The 20671-nt window shown below is 44.4% G+C and overlaps 1 protein-coding gene across 1 annotated transcript; it reads right to left on the bottom strand.

Moving 5' to 3' along the window:
- Nucleotides 1-9573: 9573 nt before the first annotated feature.
- Nucleotides 9574-14234, bottom strand: ATP5MC3 (ATP synthase membrane subunit c locus 3). The gene is made up of 5 exons (XM_054044413.1): nt 14133-14234; nt 13943-14043; nt 12595-12672; nt 12059-12252; nt 9574-9826 (listed from the first exon to the last, which is right to left on the bottom strand). The coding sequence occupies exons 2-5, from the start codon at nt 13979-13981 to the stop codon at nt 9712-9714; spliced, it is 426 nt and encodes a 141-aa protein (XP_053900388.1). The 5' UTR covers nt 13982-14043; nt 14133-14234; the 3' UTR covers nt 9574-9711.
- Between the last annotated feature and the right edge of the window lie 6437 nt (nt 14235-20671).

Below are 20671 nucleotides of genomic sequence, written 5' to 3'. Positions count from 1 at the left end.
TCATTATCTATAGTATTGTCCCACCAGACTGGCATTTCATTTTGTGCCTGTCTGTTTCCGCAACCTGTGTAAGAGTTTTCAGGTATTCAAGCTCCTAGAGGGATGAACATTATCAAAGCCCGTTGGATAAACCCTTGCTGTCCAATCACAGTTGAGATGGTGTGGCCCTTGCTGTCTGCTCTTCAGAATATTTGAGCTAATGATTCTGAATATAATCAGTTTTTAAATCATCACTTATGACTGCATTTTGTGTGTTCACGTAAAGTCACCTCTTTTGGTGCTTCTGGGGCCAGTCAAGTTGGGTTCCACCAGCTAGGATCCTTAAGTGGGCATATAGGGCTGTGATTCTCTCTGGTTTTCCAGGAGACATTAAATGGATCAGGGAGCCAAGACTGTGCCACAGAAGTGTGCAAATAGGAAAATCCATACAGTAAATATCCTTCATTCATCCAGGTCGCCTAATCACCCTTTTTCTCTATGAGGATAGTTGTTTCTTGGCTATCAATTTGTTGCCATTTTAAAAAAAGTTATTGCTTTCATTGGCCTTGGTTTTGGAGTGCGTTAGCAGTTGTTTGTATTTATGTTTTTTGCATAAGGTATTTATGTTTTTTGCATCCAGCTGATGCCAACAGTGTATTTCCTTGTGACCGGGCTGGGCCTTTCTCATAGGTGTCATTCATTTAGGCAAGACTGGTCTGTTGCAAAGGAATAGAGTAGGTCTTAAGATGAAGGCTATTCAGAGTGGATAAGAGATCCAAAGTCAGAAATTATCTCATATTGAGAGCTGATTTGAGTAATTCAGGATTACTTGGCAGGTGGTCGATTGAAATTATAGTGCATAATCCTGCCCAGATGCTATCCTAAGCTCCTGTACAGAGGCAGGAGTGAGGCCATGTTATGTGGTGAGCATTTGGATGAGGAGACTTTAACTACTTTAACATTGAGCAGAGAGGTAGGCATACCCCTGGACAAATCAGATTTGAGAATTTTAGTCTGTACCAAATCCCAATGTTATCTGGAAGAGTAACTTGTATCCAATTTGGTTCTGAGCCTGTTGTGGCTAGAGAGCAAAAGGGTTGCATTGTTCAACTTTTACTGATGGATAAAAAGAAGGGCATGCTTTTGGTTATATTAATATTCTTATTGCAGGTTTTTGAATAAACTAATAAAAGTTGCAGTCATTTGTTAAACCATAAAACAATGTGCAGAGCCTTTATTTCCAATGTCGCATGGTTGTTACAATTAGTTATGACACACATGATTACTGAATGACTAAATAAAACGAATGTATAGATTATATCCTAACATATGACAATGATGTAAAAAAAATACACTTCAAAACTGGTAGGGATCTACAGTACCAAATTAAGAAAATTCAGACAAGGCTTTACATTCCTTCATGTGCAGGCCTAATCCTCATATTAATCTTAACTATTCAAAGGCAAGGAGATTTCCTGAATTATAACTAGAAGAACTTGAATTTTAATTTATATTTTCCATGCTTTCTTGACTGGCTGTGTAAATGATTACAGCTAAGATTTAGTCATTAAATGTATAATGTGATCACTCAGCATTGCTCCAAGTTTTTTCACTTGTTGGCCAAAAGGTAGTGGTCATGCTCCACATTGTAACCTGGGCTTTGTCTTCTCTAGAGAATTAACTTGTTGTGAACCACCAGTTTTCTTATTAACACACTCCATAGTCAGACACCAACACCCTCCAGTTATATCATAATCTTGCCATACGGTTTTGACAATGTTTTGAGGTATGGGCTAAGCCACATGTTAGCTTGCTGCTTTTTGCTAACTTTAAATGTCTGCAGTGAAAATGTGCAGCTACGACCAGTCACAACAATCGATAATGGTCCACCAATCCCTTGCCAGAAGTCCCCAGAGCACCTAATCCTATGCTCTATCTTGCCATCTTCCTTTGCTCTGTCCCCTTGCTCTGGAAGTTGGCTACTTTCCTATAGTTCTACTCAACATCTTTGGACCCACACTGTTTGAAGTACCTTCAACTTTGTCATCTCTGGTCTCCAACACAGCAGTGAGAAGAATGCTTGCCAGGCATACTGCCACCTAGCCAGAGGATGATACTAAAACCTTGGTTGACCTTTGCCCTGGAGTGAGAACTGCCCACCTGTAAGATGCCATAGCCCCAAAACTGTTGGCCAATCATGGGATCAACTGGACCAGACAATGGAGCAGGGAGAAGATGAATGGGCTCAAGGTTGGAGGGCCAAGAATAACAGTTCCAAACCCCATGCCATCTGAGAGCTGCCCATTTTATGAGGCACTGGATGGTGTTCTAAGCATTGTCCTGTGCGCAGTTCTCATTTCAGCCTAAGCTCATCTGTGAAGTCAGGATGGGTGCAAGCTTGCAACGTGGATGTCTGTAAAGACACAGAAGCCACCCCCTTGGTTGTGAACAGCCAGCCCGGAGAAGACCTGGGTCCCAAATCACAGGATCTCTTTGGTAAACCAAACTCCAGTGAACACAGTAGAGTAGAGGAGCCTTTCATGGAAGAACCAGTGGAGGATATAGCACCTCAGCCAGGAAATGTGGGCACAACCATTATTGTTATTGTAAAGTCAGAGTTCCACTATACCTGTGGTCAATATCTGTGCAAGGCAGGCCTCCCTTTGCCTCCCCCGTAGCTCACAAATCCCCTCTGGCCATTTTGTAGTTCAGCTACTACAAGACACAAAAAGATTTCCCTTGCACAGTCAGAAGGTCTCCAGTCCGAGCCCTGGAATATCTGCTCTCCCCTTCTAGACTGGGATCTCCAACTGGACCACATCACCTAACACCACAGCAGCTTAGACTATGCTTGAAATAATCACCAATGCTGCTGCTTCATCAGGACTGATCTCCCCACCCACCTCTCAAGAAAAATCTCCTCTATTACAGTGAAAATTTTGCTTAATGGGAAGGTTGTGGTACTCACCATTTTTTTTTTCTAGGAATGTGCTTTAACCAATCTGGCAGAAGCTAGCAATCACAGCAAGGCAGTGAATGGAATGGCATGAGATAAAAGTTACAGTTTCTTTTACCAAATTACACAGGAAGGATGTAAAACTACGTTGGGACTCAGACTTTTTGTTTGTTAGGAGCTTTCAAGAGAGGCTCGGATGTAGTGAGGGAGGAGAGGACACCTAAGAGCCTGCTCTCTGTGAGCTAACAGCTATACAGCCTAAGAGCTTGTCTATACTTACGCGCTGGTTCGGCAGCAGGCAATCGAACTTCTGGGTTCGATTTATCGCGTCTTGTCTGGACGTGATAAATCGAACCCAGAAGTGCTCCCCGTCGACTCCGGTAATCCTGCTCGGCGCGAGGAGTACGCAGAGTCGACAGGGGAGCCTGCCTGCCGCATCTGGACCGCGGTAAGTTCGAACTAAGGTACGTCGACTTCAGCTACGTGACGTTATTCACGTAGCTGAAGTTGCGTACCTTACTTCAAATTGGGGGGTTAGTGTAGACCAGGCCTAAGAGCCCAACAACAGAATAGCTGGTACTCTCCAGGCAGTAAGACCAGCATCACAAAATGGAGTTCAGCAACAGCAGGAGGGCCAAGGGAGGGCTGCAAAGTGAAAAAAAGGAGAACCTAGTGTCAGAGGAGATGTGAACTCTGGCTGAAAAGATGGTGACACAGTGTCTTTGCCATGATAGGGAGATGAGGGAGCAAGATATGGCATTTCAAAGGGACGTCTGAGACACTTTTAGGGATTATGAGCCAGTCAATTCCAAGCTCTACTGCCCTACCCACCTGTCCAATCCCATCACTTCACTTCTATCACACCATGTCTTCCAGCATATGTACAAGTCTAGGTGTGGGAGAGCAAGTCAATGAGCCATAGCACTGCACACCATCAGCTGCTGTGTTCTGCCCCTATTCCTATGCAGGGGAACAAACTGGTATCTTGATGATGTACAGTTCCATTAGATGTAACAGTGCACATCAATATTTTCAGTTTATTTTGCTCTTTGCTGCTTGAATATTTTGCACTGATATATTCTTGCTTACACCTGTTAATGTTCTGCACATCTTTTCAACTTTGTAATGCTGGCTGGACTGCCCAAAACACGTTTTGCCTGGGGAAGACGGGGCTGGTGAGCACTTTACACAGCTCCATGAATGTAGTTTCCTCATACAAAAGCTCTGGACCTGACCCTGCCGGTCATCCTGTGTTTCACAATGTAGTCCCACCACTCTGTGCTTGTGACCCTGATCCAGAAGCAGCAGTCTGCCTAGGGTGCCTGGGGATGTCTACCATGAAAGACAGCATTTTCTGGGTCCATGCCGCCATATCTGCATAGTGCTGGCCTTTTTGGCTTGTGTTGTATCAGCAAGCCCCTGCCTTCCCCAGGCAAAACACCACCTCCATCCTATTTTTGTGGCAGCTTCTGCAAAGCCACGCCAAAGAACTGTTTCAATAAAAAACAGCAGCTGTCAGTCCCAGTTGTTAAGACAAGCAGATTACCTCCTTGCAGCACAAGTTGGTAACAGAACACCAGCTTGCGTCCTGGCAATTTTGTGGGCCTAGACCATTTCTGCCAACAATCTCCATAGGGGTCAGACATGTTGCCACATACTCTGTGTCCTATGAAAGTGAACCCTAGGGTATGTACTCAGAAATCTTTGCATTTCAGGATTGAATACAGTACCAGTACTGATGCCGTGTGTGACTGCATATGTGGGGTACTCAACTGCTGTTCTGCAGTGTGGTCATGCTGTACTGACTTGTAATGTCCAACTCGAAATTAGACTGCAGTGAAGACAAAGTCTGTGTCTCACAGCCAATGCTGACACTGTAGCCTCATGCTACCAGAAAATGCTTTTTTCCTCCAATGTTACTGTACAAAAAACCCACAAGCAATATGGAAAATGGACTAGACAGTGGAAAACCAGTGAAAATGACTATACACAAAAAGTTGTTAAATACATGAACAAATTGAACATTATAAAATATAGTTCTCTTCTAATCTTTAATTTATTAAATTCTTAGGTAATACTTGAACATACTAGCAATTACAATTTCAAAAAGTGTGATTTTTAAGTTGACAATGTCCCTTTAAATAAAATACAAAACATTAGCTAAAACATTTTGCATTATTAGAAAACTCCAGCAGCTACAGTACTAAAAGCATCTTTGTAGTTGATCCAAGACAGTAAGGCAAGCTTTATAAATGAAGCAGAAAAATGTTATGTAATTTAAACATTGCTGATTGCTAAACAGAGGTGCTGAATAATATCAGAATTATAGCTCCTTAAAATGCAACCACAAGATTTACACATTTATTACATTTAATAAAAGCTACTTGCAATACAAAGTATGCATACAACAAAATGTTAGCGTTATCACCAGAACAAAGTTTCTGGACGCCTGACTCCAATTAACATTAGTGAGAGTCACACAGTTAACAGGGCAATGACATTTCCTCAGGCTATGATTCCTAAAATGCAAAGGGGAAAACAATAGGATCCTCACTTACAAGTCTGTTCTTTGAACCAGAATGTTTATGCCCTTAAACAATGCAGAAAAAACTTAGTGCTATAAATTTAAATGGTTTCCTTTAGTTATGTAAACATTTATTTTAATTATACCTAAAGCAACAGCTCAATTCAATGCAAAAAATCACATCTATATTTCACATTTAATAGTCTTATTGCAGTGTCTAAAGCTTGTTGATCATTAAATGACAGTAAGCACTCCATAATGGGTCAGACATTGTCAACTCAAATCATATTTCTATCTGAAAAATTTAACTGTAGTAGATATAAATGTCGCACCTAAAATTCCTCTGAGGTTAAAGAATAAAATGTTTGATTTTTTTCCCCCTAGTCAGTCAATTATCTGACCTCTCAGCCCTCATCCTCAAAGGAAATCTGCTTATCACCTTCAAAATACAAACCTGGGAGCTTAAACTCACAACTTTGGTAGACTAAAAATCACGGACTCAGTAAAGACATTGTTTTAATGAGCCATAAATTCAATCTATAATCCACTGACCCTCCTTTTTTGCCTTATTACTGCAGCACTGTTAACTCCCCACTTTCCCTTGAATGGTCTATCACAACATGTGTTAACTACATATGCTAAACAATCTGTTCCACCTTGTATGTAGCTGTGACACTACCAGTACTTTTCCCAGACCTGAAGAAGAGCTCTGAGTAAGCTCAAACACTTGTCTTTCACCAGCAGACGTTGGGCCAATAAAAGATATTACTTCCCCCACCTTGTCTTGCTCATCAGTTATATAATCAGTTTCTCTGTTTGGTTGACAGCACATTTTCAGAGCTTTGCAAGAGTATTCATCAGTAAATTGAAATTGAAGAGGCTACAACCAGACACATACATAGATAAAAGAGTAGGTGATGCAGGAAGAGGAGTGTCTGCAAGCATCTTTCGTAATGTTGCATATGGGTCCACCAAAAAGACCCTGCTAAATATTAACAGCAAAGCCAGGACTGTTTTTTTTCCTGTGTGTAAAATGCCTAGCACAACGAGGTCCTAATCTATGACCGGAGCTACTAGCTACTGCAATACAAATAATAATGAAGAAAACCCCTTGTTAAAACAACCTCTTAAGGCCATATTTTTTCAAGAGTACTCTATTAAAAAAAATCAGCTTAAAATAAATATATCAGCTTGACCAGTGTCCCTTTAAATTTGCACTCAAGTTGACATTATAACCTGAATTTTACACCCCCCCCCCCTATAAATCAAACACAATGAAATATTGGTCTCAAGATGGTAGATTATCTTTATGGGAAAGGTTAGATTTATTTGAGATCAGTTAGGTACATGATTTGACATCCCAAAAAATCTCAACAATTCTTCTAATGGGCAAGTCTGTGGTTTTGTTATGGGTTTGTACAATCCCTAACATATTGGGTTCCTAACCACAATGCCTCCCCCTGCCCTACCCCCCCCTCCACACCCGACATTATCACAATACAAATGGCAAATAACACAGATTATGGTTCATTGAGCTCCTGTTTAATATTTAAGGAATATGCAGAACAATGGGATTTATTTTAAAGTTGCCACACTAGATTTTTCAGAAACTACATTTTGGTTTGTTGGCAGCTTCAGACTGGAGCTAGCTCCTATTTCCCACCAGAGAGTTATGTCAGAGAGCTCTCAGTAACCTGCAGAAATGTTTTAGCCTTCCTCTACCACCATTCCCAAACCATGTAAGACTTGGGAGAAGCCACCACACAGACACTTTTTCCTTATCACCATAAGGGGGTGGGAAGGTTGGTGTTGACTCCTAATGCTTGTATGGTATTCCCTACCCAAGCCTCTTCCAGCTTGCAGAAGATAGGTGACTGATTAGGCCTACTTACATTAACCTCTTAAGTGGTTTCAGAGTAGCAGCCGTGTTAGTCTGTATCCGCAAAAAGAACAGGAGTACTTGTGGCACCTTAGAGACTAACAAATTTATTAGAGCATAAGCTTTCGTGGACTACAGCCCCATCCGAAGAAGTGGGCTGTAGTCCACGAAAGCTTATGCTCTAATAAATTTGTTAGTCTCTAAGGTGCCACAAGTACTCCTGTCCTCTTAAGTGGTGTGTAGGTAAGGCTCCTTTAATGTGTACTTGAAACAGTTAATTAAACTCAACACTAAGATGCCTGCAGGCTTAACAAAGGTTTTAGGATAGGATATTGAAGGAGAACATGCACATACAAAAACAGATACATGTTAAGGTGGCAGCTTTTTGGTCTAGTATCTATTAACAGTGAAAAAAATATTTACTTCAATACTGAAATTACAAATGTTCAATTTGTCTTTTATATTAGGGATATGTTTAAACAATAGTCTTTCTGAATGTCAAAGAATTTTCTACTGCCTGCTTGATGTTTAAATGTTTTTCAGCAGCAAGACAGATGACTAAATAGGGAGAATGATGGAACATACTTAGGTGGAAGTAAACTTAAGGTTACAAAACTCCAAGAAATTCTATTTTAAATTACTTGCAATAGGTAGAAGTTTCAGGGACTGAGTTTAAGATTAACATTACTGATGTTTTACTTGCTGGGGGGTTAGAACGAGCAGTTGTGATCATCTAAGTCTTTAGCAGATTATTGCTACCTAATACACCTTCTGTGAGAGGTAAAGGGTCTTATGCATTTATTTAATATTGCTCCCCTGGGGAAGGGTGACTGGAATTTTCAATTTTCTTTTAGAGCTAGTCATAACTTTTACAAGTGTGCTAGAAAGGCAGCTAGGACTGAATTATTGTAATGTTTGTGTTAGAGAAAATGTGAAGTTGTGTACATAATTGTCTAAAAGACAGCCACAAGATTTGGTGTACAGCTTATTTAACATTCCTATGCCTACTTTACAAAAAATATATATATCTCCAGCTTCTTTGGGATTTTCTGTACTTTCCATGCAAATTACTTCTATGGCACAGCAGGTGGTAGCCCTTTTAAGTAATCAAAGTTAGCTAGCCAGTATATGCATTAAGTTAGCACCAGACTTCAGCTGCACTCCCTGATCTCCACCAATAATGTGTGGTTTGAGAAAGTGATCTCTTAAGCTGATCCAGACACATGTACACTGTAGTTTAGACAAGCAAAAGTGCATATGGTCATCAGCCCCATTAATATTGTTTGTTAAAGCAGAATCACTATAGAACAGCACCCTGGTATTTTAAAGATTTCCTGCATATAGTCAACTCTAAATATCAGTTTACAAACTAATTGGGTCAAAGAATCTGAGACACTGGTCAAGACTGATCAAGATTTGTATACAGGAGAGTGGACTGCAGAACCGCTTTTGAGCAATGAGGTTTGAAACAGGCCAAGCTTCTGGATCTACGGGACTCTTAAAAGACAGTGACTTTCCTATAGCAGCAGCACCACCACAGTTTGTGGAGCATTTAGATGGGGGTAGTCTTATTTATTTATTTTTTTAAATCAAGGTCCAAATTTCTTGGTCAAGGTACAGTCAAAGTCCAGACACCAGAGAAAATAAGTAAATAAAGAGATTTCAGGGTCTGTTCAAATCTGGACTTGCAGATGTTTCTGATCTGCCTATTGACTACCCTGATTTCGATCCTTAGATGAAAGGTGCTATGGAACACATCAAGTTCAGCACTATTGGAATAGAACATGGGAACAGGAAACAAGATGGTTTTAATAGAGGAGAAAGGTCTAAAAAAGTTTAATTGTGGTTCTGAACATTATTTCAAAAGCCATTAGTATTTCATATACCTAAGGTCACTAATAGCCTTACACAGGCTATTTTAGGGGTCTTTAACCAGAAAGATAACAAATGCATCAAACCAGAAATTAAAATTGACATATGCAGTGACTACGTAGAGAAAGTATTTAATGTACATTTCAGACTTACTGGCGTTTTTCTGTTTGAAGTTATGGTTTCAAGGTCCTATACTCCATGTGAATTCACTGGGATCAGGAGAAATTTGTGGTGACTGCAGGTCAGTATAAGCCCTCTTTAGAGTTCATTTTCACATTAACTAACATCCTTCCCCCACAAAAAAAAAAAGTCATACCCAAGAGACAATGTTCAAATTAATAAACGAAGGCCACAGCCAGACAGTTAAAGTTATTATCTTTAATGAAATGACTTTGGAAATAATGTTTGTTTCCATGACACCAACATTTTGGGAGCCTCAGTAAAATACATACAATTACATTTGTAGTTTACTAATGCTAACATTGCAAGCAGCAGATCTCTTCACATTGCAAACAGGATCAAGAAAGCAACCATCAGACAAAAGAGACCCATAGCTTCAGACAGGGCGAATCCCAGGATAGCGTATGAAAACAGCTGCTGCTTCAGAGAGGGATTTCTAAAAGAGAACGTGCAGGTATAAGATTGTTTTATATACATACAAATTAAGAGTTTATGCTAATGTAGTTTGATGCATCTGACAGAGCCAGTTAAGGATTTTAAATTACTTTCATGCTACAGATTCCCTGCTATAGCAGGGAAAACACAGTAAACCCACACAAATGTTAACAGCGTTCACCATACAATTGTGACTTCTGAATAAGTTAATACTAGATTTAAATTGTGTACATTGCATATTAATATATCCATGTTTGGGTATGACATTTTACACATGCACAAGATTACAAACATGAAGGCCCTGTCTATACAAGTGCAAAACCAAAAGAGCCTTTGTAGACAGACATCAACACGGAGCGAGTTCATATGCAGTAGTTACCTACCAGCATAAGATTTCTCTGGTTAATTCCACTGATGTGCAATGCACACTGAGTATTCCTAGGGGCCTGAGTTTGTTATACATCCAGAATTATTCTGAACGCCCTTGTAATATTTAGGCAGCTTACCGATAACCTATACTACTCAACTATTTCTGCCTTAGATGGTTTGTCAGCCCCTTTAGTGTTACAAAACTGCAACTGAGTATCCTTGAGGAAGTGTGGAAGGAAGAGAATAGAAGGTAATTATGGATTAGTACCTTGCAACATTGGCCTCTTCCAAGACCCCCCCCCCCCAAAAAAAAAACAAGAACAGCACAAATGTCAGTTTGAAACAGTCTTTTTTTTTTTTGTCATTTCAAGAGATAAAGTAAACTAGTTTGGTTAGAAGCATTTTTGTTTCCTAAATAGGAAATAAAAGCAGGCTTTTAGTGCCAAGTTAACACTTCGTAAGAGAGTTCATAAATGGAAACAAGTTAAGGTGTTTAAATATTTTTGTTTGAGGAGGGGGGAGAATAGAAAGCAGGAACTCTACAGCTAGTTAAGTCATTTCATGCCTATGCCAGTTGCTGTCTCCTCAGTAGTAAGATTTGAGATACAACTGTATGGGAATTAAACAAATAGGGGAAACTAAATTATGAACACAGGGAACTAAGATCTCTCCCTCTTTAAAGGAGTTTTCCCTTCTCAAGCTCCAATAGTGGAATCACTTGTCTGATATTAGTTGGTTACCACGGAAGTAGTTACTGCAGTGACTTTATAAAGCTGCATTTGGCACAACATTAAGTAAAAGATTGATTACAGGGCTGTAGCAAGAATCTTGCTTCTTAAGAACAATCCTGATAATTGGGTTAAAAGAGGCACCGGATCTCAAGTTAAATATTAACATCCACCATCCAGTTTGTCCCTCTATTCATGTAGGATTGTCCCTTACAAAAGGTTTTCAAGTTATATTCAGTCTAGGATAGGTTTTGGAGTCTCAGAGTCAAAGCTAATACTGAAGAACTAAACATGAAACACTGATTTAGCTGTAGTTGGTTTGCCCTAAGAAGTCACGTAAGATTTGCATATACTGAAATCTGTAATCTTAGAAATTCAGCACTTGTGCCTGGTGTGCCATTACTTAATATTCCAAGAGATTAACATGTTAGAACAGAGGTGGGCAAACTATAGCCCACAGGCCACATCCAGCCCACGGGACCATCCTGTCCAGCCCCGAGCTCCTGGCCCGGGAGGCTAGCCCCCAGTCCCTTCCCTGCTGTCCCTCCTCCCATGAAGCCTCAGCTCACTGCGCTGCTGGCGGGCTGTGAGCTCCTGGGGCAGCGCAGCTGCAGAGCCCGGCCTGATCTGGTGTTCTGTGGTGGTGGTGGCAGTGGCATAGCCCAGCTCTAGACAGGCGGCGCAGCTGTAGCGCCACCAGCCACTGGTGCTCCAGGCAGCACAGTAAGGGGGCAGGGAGCAGAGGGGGTTGACAGAGGGCACGGAAGTTTGGTGGTCAGGGGTGTGAATAGGGGTAGTCCCTCGACCACCCCAACCCCTATTCACAGGCAGGGGTAGTCAGGAAGAACGGAGGGGCTGGATGGGGCAGGGGTGAAAATAGGAGGTGGGGGCCAGGCTATGATCCCCTCCCCTAACCCGCCCTCCATACAATTTACAAAACCCGATGCGGCTTTCAGACCAAAAAGTTTGCCCGCCCCTGTGTTAGAAGAATTATTCTAGGGGCTTTATTTCAATTCTACACACTGACTGTTTTAGTGGAAGTTTATCAAGACTTTGCTACCAATATATATCTTCAAGTTTATCATTAAATAGGTTTGCATACAACTTAAGTGATATCATTTAAAAAAAAAAATTACCTGGCATAACCAATGATTAGACTACCAAAGACGGTTCCAATACCAGCACCAGAACCAGCCACTCCTACTGTGGCAGCGCCAGCACCAATAAATTTGGCAGCAGTGTCAATGTCCCTGCTGATAGCACTGGTCTGGAACTCTCTAAGTGCTACTTGGGAGACAGCATTCTGGGCTCCATTAAGTGTTGAGCTGCCCTGAGAAACAAACATGAAAAGCATTTAAATACAGACTCAGACAGCTCTCTTATAGCTATTTTGAAGTTTTGAGTTATTCTGTAGTTCTTCTATTACAAATACAGTAAACCAGTGTGGTTATTGAGTTCACTAGAGCCTGCGACTAGAAGTTCAGACTTCTGTATGTTACTTGCCGAACATAATGGACTGTAGCTTTGATGGGAGAAAATATATTAGATGATCCTTTACCGATCTGTCATACAGTCAATATTTTAATTAGTAAAGTACATTTGAAAAATGGGATGAGAACACTTGGGCTCACCAGAAAGTTTAGGAAGCTACAGAGTTTAGTTTATAAGATACCTCTCCAGTCCTGACCTCTGGCCTAGACAACACTGATGCGGAAATTGGTCTGTACAAGACTCTTGATCCTGCACGGATCTGTAAGAGAAAAAGTGACATTTTACCACAAACTTATTTCTATATAACTGCACTGACTTTTAATAGTGATTTTTTGTAAGATCATGGAATTAATTCCTCACTAAGTCTTTCATCTTAAGATCAAGGCAGTGGACATCGACAATCTGCAGACATTGCCATATCTAGCAATAGCAATGCAAGACAAGAAGAAAGCTTACATTTATCTGATTCCCTAACTCACGGCCCCCTTTTCTGGGATGGGTTCTTTTATGTCAAGTACTCAGGTTCATGCTAATCCATTATTTGGAGCCATTGCTAAACAGCACTATAATATTGAGAGCAAATAATGTTAAGTGTGATATATCTAATAGCAATACAAAGGGTGAGAACCCCACATTTTAGAAATTGAAATGAAAGCAAGAAGCTGAACATTTGTAACCCGTTACTCCTCAAGTTGCTAGCCATTTGTTTATATCATTAAAACAAGAGCTTCTGACTTGCTCATTTGTGAGTATCATGCTAAAGCCGAACACTGAAATACAGAAAGCTGCAAGAATAATTCAGCTCTCATTTTGAAAAGGTAACTACCCTCACGTTTTAGAGCTAAGAAAAATACAGTAGAAACTTGAATTTTGCAGCGGTAATAAAAATCCACTACAATGCATTTAAAAACCCTTAGCTACTCTGTAAGAAGGCACTGGTAAGTTTTGAGAGACAACACCCAGAATTAAATCTAGAAGCGAGGAATGAATGAACCCTCTCTCCAGTGCGGCCTGCTGGTGTCCTTGGGCTCCTAGCGCTCTAAGGTCAGGCTGACTCGTACCCGGCCCGTGTCCGCGGCATTACGGAGAGGGCGCCGGCTGGGCCGAGGGATCCCCGGCAGGGGCGGGGAGTCTCGCTCCCGCACAGCGGAAGCGGCAAGCTGGAGTTTGACCTCCAGCAAGGGGTGAGCGGTGCTAGGCCTCACGAGCAGCGCCTAGCTCTCGGGGCGGGGGACCGCCTCTCCCCGCTACTCAGCGCGGGGCCCCAGGCTGCAGAGAAGGGGCTGAAGGAGCCAGGCCCCGGCAGCAGAAGCAGCTCACTCGTTGCACCGTGGTTCCCCTCCCCGACAGGGCACTGGGGAAGCCCTCTGGGGTGGGACCGGCCTGCAGCCCGCGGAGGAGCTGCTGCGCCCCCCGCTGCAGCCTCACAGCCGCCCCCTACCTCCCGAAGCTCGGACTTGAAGCCAGCAGCCTGGAGAGGGTCGCGCGGGGATCCGGGGCCGCCCCGAGCCGCAGCCGGCGGCACTCACCAGGGCCGGGGAGGAGGCGAGCTTCACGCAGGCGAACATGGCAGAGGGCTGCGGGCTGGCGCTGTGTCCCCGGGGCCTCCTCGGCGCTGGAATCCGCCTCTCTGCGGAGAGAGCAAGAGCGGTTAGGGCCGGGCCGCCGCGGGGTAGATGGGGGCAGATGGGGCGGCGGTCCCCGGCTCCCCCCACTTACCGGTTGCAGCGGCAGAGGTCGAGCGGACTGAATGGGGCGGGATGCGCAGGCGCGGCGGGGGCGAGGAGCGCCCGGATGTGTGGGGGGGGGGTGGAAGGAAACGCTGTAGCCCAAGGTCACTTTGTAGCAACTTTATTGGTCCCGCCGCAGGGGGCGGGACAGAGCAGCACCGAGCGCAGCCTTGGTGAGCCGGCCCCGGCTCCGCCCTCCCGCGGCGTAGCGTCCGCCGCGCGCGCCCTGCCCCGAGTCCCGCTTTCTTCCCGCGCTCGCCTTCCTAGCGTAGCGCTAGGGCCGCTCGGCACCGAAATCCCTCGGAGGAGCTGGGCCTGAGGGCCAAGGAAGCATGGCCAGGTGTCAAAGCCTCAGTGGGAGCTGGTCCCTGCCCAGAAGATCCTATAGTATCTCCCTGCTGCCCTGCCGGGCTCCTGGGCGCTAGCCCCCTGGTCCTTCGTTTGAGAAATCATTTCCAGTGACACCACATTTGTTTCCGCTGCTTTCACAAGTCACAGACGTGCTGCCCCTTTTACTGGTCCAAAAGTTTGGGATCAGTTTTTGTGATCACTTACTTTCATAGTGAAAATGCTCCCAAGGACCCGCAACCATTATTCTTATAGGACAGCTCCCCGCAGTGTTTTATCCCATAGCCCCTAAATACAGTGCTTGGTGGTCTTTGCATGATTGTTGTTGAAGTGCAGGACAAAGAGTATGTTGACTTGATGCTGGATATAAGGAATTACATCTCAAATAAACGGCATCCCTAAAATAGTGGAGAAGTTTTACCCTTAGTAAAAACACTAATGCAAAATAGAACTAAGACTTCCAAGAAAAAAATGAAGTTGCCTGTTAGTACTTAACTGTGATAATCTAGGAACAAATAATGCAGGTCCATACCAACCGAATGAGGGATTGGAAAGCAGTGATGCTGAAAAGGATTTAGGGATCATACTAGACAAGTAGCTCAGCATAAGCTCCCAATGCAGTGTTGTGATCGAAAGGGCTAATGTGATCCTGGGATGGGATATATAAACAGAGGAGTAGGAGTAGGGAGGTGATTTTACCTCTGTTCACCACCTTAGTGAAACCGATACCAGTATCTGCATATAGTGCTGGTGTCTGCATTTTAAAAAATATACTGAAAAAATTAGGATGTAGAAAAGAACCACACAAATGATCCAAGGGCTGCAAAAAATACAGTGAAAACTTAAAGAGCTCGAACTATTTAGCTTATGGAAAAGATTGAGAGGTGACTTGACTACAAGGTAGAAGTATCATTCTGGGGAGAAAATACCAGGTACTAAAGGGCTCTTTAATCTAGTGGAGAAAGGCAAAGCAAGACGCAAAGGCTGGAAGTTAAAGCCTGACAAATTTAAATTAGAAATAAGGCACCATTTTTAACAATGAAAGTGATTAACCATTGGAACAAACCACCAAGGGAAGTGGTGGTTTCCCCACCTCTTGTCTTCAAATCCCTAAGGCGGGATGCTTTACTAGAAGATATACATTAGTCAGACACAAGTTATTGAGCTCAGACAGGGAGAACTAGGTGAAATACAATGGCCTATGTTATACAAGAGGTCAGACTAGATCTAATGGCTCCTTCTGACCTTAAAATCTATTAAGCTACAAATTAATTATTTTGTAATTGACATTGGTGTACCCATCAGTGTACAAGACACAGAAGAATGATCACTTCCCCAATCATCTTGCATTATAAAAGGTCAAGTACCACAAATCAGACATAAAACACACCAGGAGACTTAGAGGAAAATTCTGTTTTAAAGCTTTTCTCAATAGTTAAGTGGTGACATTTTTACTAATGTAGCTTAGCAGTGTGGAAGAAAAGAGTTATAGAGCATTGGTAGCAGTGAGGCCTTGGTCCTGCAGTGAGGTCTGCATGAGCAAACCCCTGCCTGTGTGCAGAGTCCCACTGAAATCAATCAGACCCCCTGCAGACGCAACGGGGCTGTCCCTGTGGAGCTCATTACAAGATTTGAACCTAATGCAGCAGGACTTTGGACCTGAACTGGCAAAACCCTACTTATGTGACTAGTCAATGGCAGTACTCACTTAAGTAAGAGTTTGCAGGGTCAAGCTCTTAGTAAGTAAAATTCCTTTTGAGACAAATTTAGTTACACCAAGAATATGATTATAAAGCTGTAGATATTAGCAGGGCCGGCTCCAGGGTTTTGGCTGCCCCAAGCAGCCAAAACAAAACAAAAAAGCTGTGATCGCGATCTGCGGCAGCAATTCGGTGGGAGGTCCTTTGCTCCCAGGCGGAGTGAGGGACCACCTGCCGAATTGCCGCTGAATACCTGGACGTGCCGCCCCTCTCCGGAGCGGCCACCCCAAGCACCTGCTTGACAAGCTGGTGCCTGGAGCCGGCCCTGGATATTAGTTATCCCTCTTCAGTGTCACAGTGATTTCCATTTCTAGTACTTGAATAGCTTTATGAGGTTTTTTAGTTTAGTTTTTTGAGGGATAACAGTTTTCAGATTGACATATCAATGTTCTTTACTAATGCTGCCAAATAGGAAAAACACACCTTTTCAGAACATTTCAAATTTTGCATAAGCCAATAAGAAAAGTAATTAATCCCTAATGCACATTTTATCCTGTGTAATCCAAATTATGAAATGTTTTGTAAAATGCTTAAATATTTTCTTTGTTATTAACGATTCCCACCACTGATGTACATACAGAAAGAGAAAGGGAGTGAGAGAGAGTGCATGTTATGCTCAGTGATGGACTTTTTATTCTCAGGTCTTTAATGAAGGCACCAGATTGAGAATTAGGGCTTGTCTACATGTGGGGGGTATATGAAGCTTTTTCCTGCATGTCTGGTAAAGCACTGTACGCAAGCTGCACCCCTAGTATGCACTTGGAATGTCTGTTCCACTTTTCACTTTGCATTGTGCATACACATGGCAATGGCTTGTGAACTGAGGGTATTATGTTCTTGGAGGATATTCTATTGTCCTTTGCTTCATAGCGTGCATTTTGGGATTCTTTTCACTGAATTGTGGGAAGCCAGGTGACTTCAAATTTTTCAAAAATCCAACGTCTCCACCCCCTGTTTAGTTTCTGGGTGAGTTAGCACCATTTTTTGAATTGCTGTTGGCCAGCTTGGACCCAACAATGGTCTGCTCCACTATAGTGGTAGCCATGCATACACAGAGGCTGCTTGGGGTGTATTTCAACACTCAGAGCTGGACAAATTCAGCTTTGGAGACCACCCACTGCATGTATAATGTGGCAGCAGTAGCAGCTTCTCCAGCAGCAGTAGGAGATTCAGTGATGGGGGGAAGGAAGAAGTTAGTACTAGAGAAGCTGTTCCTGGATCAGCTACACACACAGCAGAGCCATTTCTGGGCTTGGGAGACCAGCATGGATTGGTGGAAAAGGACTGTTCTGTGGACCTGGGATGACCAGCAGTGGCAAGAGAATTTCAGGATGGGAAGGGCTACCTGTGACACAATGTACCTCAAAATGATACACTGTACCCCCAGATTCACCACTGTTATATGATTGTATGTTTTGTACAAAGAATGCCTTTTGAGGTATCATTTGAGAAGTCACAATCTGTTGAACATTACAATGCTGGTGAATTGTATGGATTATCATTGTATGTGAAGTTATGAAGTTTGCTATATGTTCGTTACTGAAATTTGTTGTGAGTCTGGGAGATGCCCACAGCAGGCCTTTTGGTATCAACAAAGGAGCAACTACCAATCCCAAGACAGATTTACATTAGGACTAGCCAGCCATGTGTTGATGGTCCATTAATGAAAATCCACTCTCCCAGTGGCCCCTCTTGAATAGGGTTACCGTTTTTTAAAATAACAAAAAGAGGACACTCCAAGGGGCCCTGCCCCCGCCCCAACTCCACCTCCTCCCCTGAACGCTCCTCCCCCCTGCTCCTCCTCCTCCCCTGCTTCCCGCGAATCAAATGTTCGCGGGAAGCCTGAAACAGGGAGGAAGGCAGCAGGTATGCTGGGATGGGGGGGGGGTGCGAGGAGGCGCGGCCCAGTCCGGCCCGCTGGCCGAGCGGCTCGGGCCCGGCTTGGCTTGGGATCTGGGGCGCCAGCCCTAGTTCCAGCCGAGCGCACCCGCCCCGGCCCCGGCGGTTCCAGCTCGGCTCGGGCCACGGGACACCGGCCCCAGCCGAGCGGCTCCGGCCCCAGCAGCTCCGGCCTGGCTCGGCTCGGGCCCTGGGGCGCTGGCCCCGGTTCCGGCGGAGCGCGCCAGGCCCAGCCCCGGTGGTTCCAGCTTGGCTCGGGCTCCGGGGCACTGGCCCCGCTGAGCTGCTCCAGCCCCGATGGCTCCGGCCTGGCTCGGGCCCTGGGGTGCCGGCCCCGGTTCCGGCGGAGCGCACCGGCCCCGGTGGCTCCAGCTCGGCTCGGGCCCTGGGACACGGGCACCAGCCTCGGCGGAGCGGCTCCAGCCCCGGCGGCTCCAGCCCGGCTTGGCTCGGGCCCCGGGGCACCGGCCCTGGTTCCGGCCAAGCGGCTCCGGCCCGCCCCGGCCCCAGCGGCTCTAGCTCGGCTTGGGCCCTGGGGCATGGGCACCGGCCCCAGCCGAGCGGCTCTGGCCCCGGGGCACCAGCCGAGTGGCTCCAGCCCCGGTGACTCCAGCTCAGATCGGGCCCCGGGGCACTGGCCCGTCCGGCCCCAGCACCGGCCCCGGCCGAGCAGCGCTGGCCCCAGCGGCTCCGGCTCCGGCCCCAGTGCGGATCCAAGCCCCACGACCCCTCCCTATTTTCCCGGACATATCCGGCTTTTTGGAATTTCCCCCGGATGGGGATTTGACGACCAAAAAGCCGGACATGTCCGGGAAAATCCTATAGTAACCCTACTCTTGAAGCACATATACAATGGAGGCCCAGTGTCTCAGCAGGGCACATAGAACATGTGACCCCTGACTCCATGTTTGAGACAGTATCTTTCCATGCACATGGATTGGGGAGGTATAAATAGGAGACTGTGACATCAGCCCCAGGTCTCTCTCCTCCCGCACCTACCCTAAAGGCAACAAGAACACTGGAAAGACAAAAACTTTGAACTGGGGAGATTGGTTCCAGGCTGAGAAGGGAATTCAGCCTGTGAATTAAGAACTGTAACCTGCCTTCAACATCCAGTTGGATGAGAAAAGCTGTTTGATTCAAAGCTTGCTTAGTCTGATAAAGTTTAGAATTTAGCCTGTGATTTTACCTTTGTTTCTTATATAACCATCTCTGTTCTTTATGCCTACCACTTATAATAACTTAAAATCTATTTTTCTGTAATTAAGAAACTTATTTTAATGTTTTATCCTTACTGGTGAGTTTGTCTAAAGTGCTTGGGGAATCTGCTCAGATCACAAAGGCTGGTGCATGTCCACTATTCTTTGACAAAGTGGCCAACTAATTAATGAGCTTATATTGTTTAAGAGAAGCTCTTGAGAAGTGTTAGATGGTACATTTCTGGGGGGATTTACTGGTGTTTCCCTGTGTATGGTTCATGCGTGGCTTACAGAGCATTCATGCAACTTAGCTGGGTGTGTCCCTGCATGTTGTTGACTGCTTGTCACTAGCACAGCATTGAGAGACAGCCCAGGCTGGAGAGTTAAGGGGGCACACCAGTCCCACAGTTCCAGGTTGTACCCTGGGGATCTGTCACACTATCTTTTTTGAGATATGGGCTGGACTGACCCCGGAGCTGCAGCAGCATCAGCATACCAACATGCACTTTGCCCCATAAATGCGAAGAAGCAGGTTGCCACTGACACTTGGGAGCTGGCCACTCCAAAATGCTTCCATTTCATGGCCAACTAGTTTGGCATGGGGAGACGAACTGTTGAGGCCATTGTCATGCAGTGCATGATGCCATGAAGAAGGTACTATGGCACTGGGTTATAAAGCTGGGTAATGCTCAGGAAATTGATGGCTTTGCAAGCATGGGGTTCCCAAACTGTATTGGGGTAATTGATGGAACCCACGTGCCTATCATTTGCCTCCCACACCAGGGTGCAGAATTTATAAACAGAAAGGTGGATTTGCAATGGTGCTCCAAGAGCTGGTTGACAACTATGGCAAGATTACAAACATAAATGCAGGAAGGTCCAGAAGAGACCTGATGTTATGATCTTTTGTAACTTAGGTGTATTTGCATTAATGGAGAAAGGACTGTTTACTCCCAGGATAACACTATGGACATTAATGGAGTGAGGTTTCTCCAGTTATTCTGGGATACTCAGCTTATCTCCTGCTTCCCTAGTTAAATTAAGCCTTTCATAGGTTGCATGGACAGAAGGAAGGAACTTTTTAAACTATGAGTCAGCTGTTGCAGAATGGTAGTGGTGTGTGCATTTGGCCATTTGATAGGGAAAGGGTGCTGTTTGTGGAATAGGTTGGAGGCAGCAGAGAAAAAGGAGTTCACCATTACGATCGCATGTTGTATTCTGTGAGACCCAGAGCGAAACCCTTAATGATGGGTGAGAGGCAGAAGTGCAGCTAGCAAGGTATCCCATAGAAAATGGAAACACCCAGTAGAATATTGTTAGTG

Source organism: Malaclemys terrapin, chromosome 11 (genome assembly GCF_027887155.1).
Source record: "Malaclemys terrapin pileata isolate rMalTer1 chromosome 11, rMalTer1.hap1, whole genome shotgun sequence".
Classification (NCBI taxonomy): Eukaryota; Metazoa; Chordata; order Testudines; family Emydidae; genus Malaclemys; species Malaclemys terrapin.
Note: the sequence above shows the minus strand (reverse complement) of the source record. Positions and strands in the feature narration are given on the sequence as shown.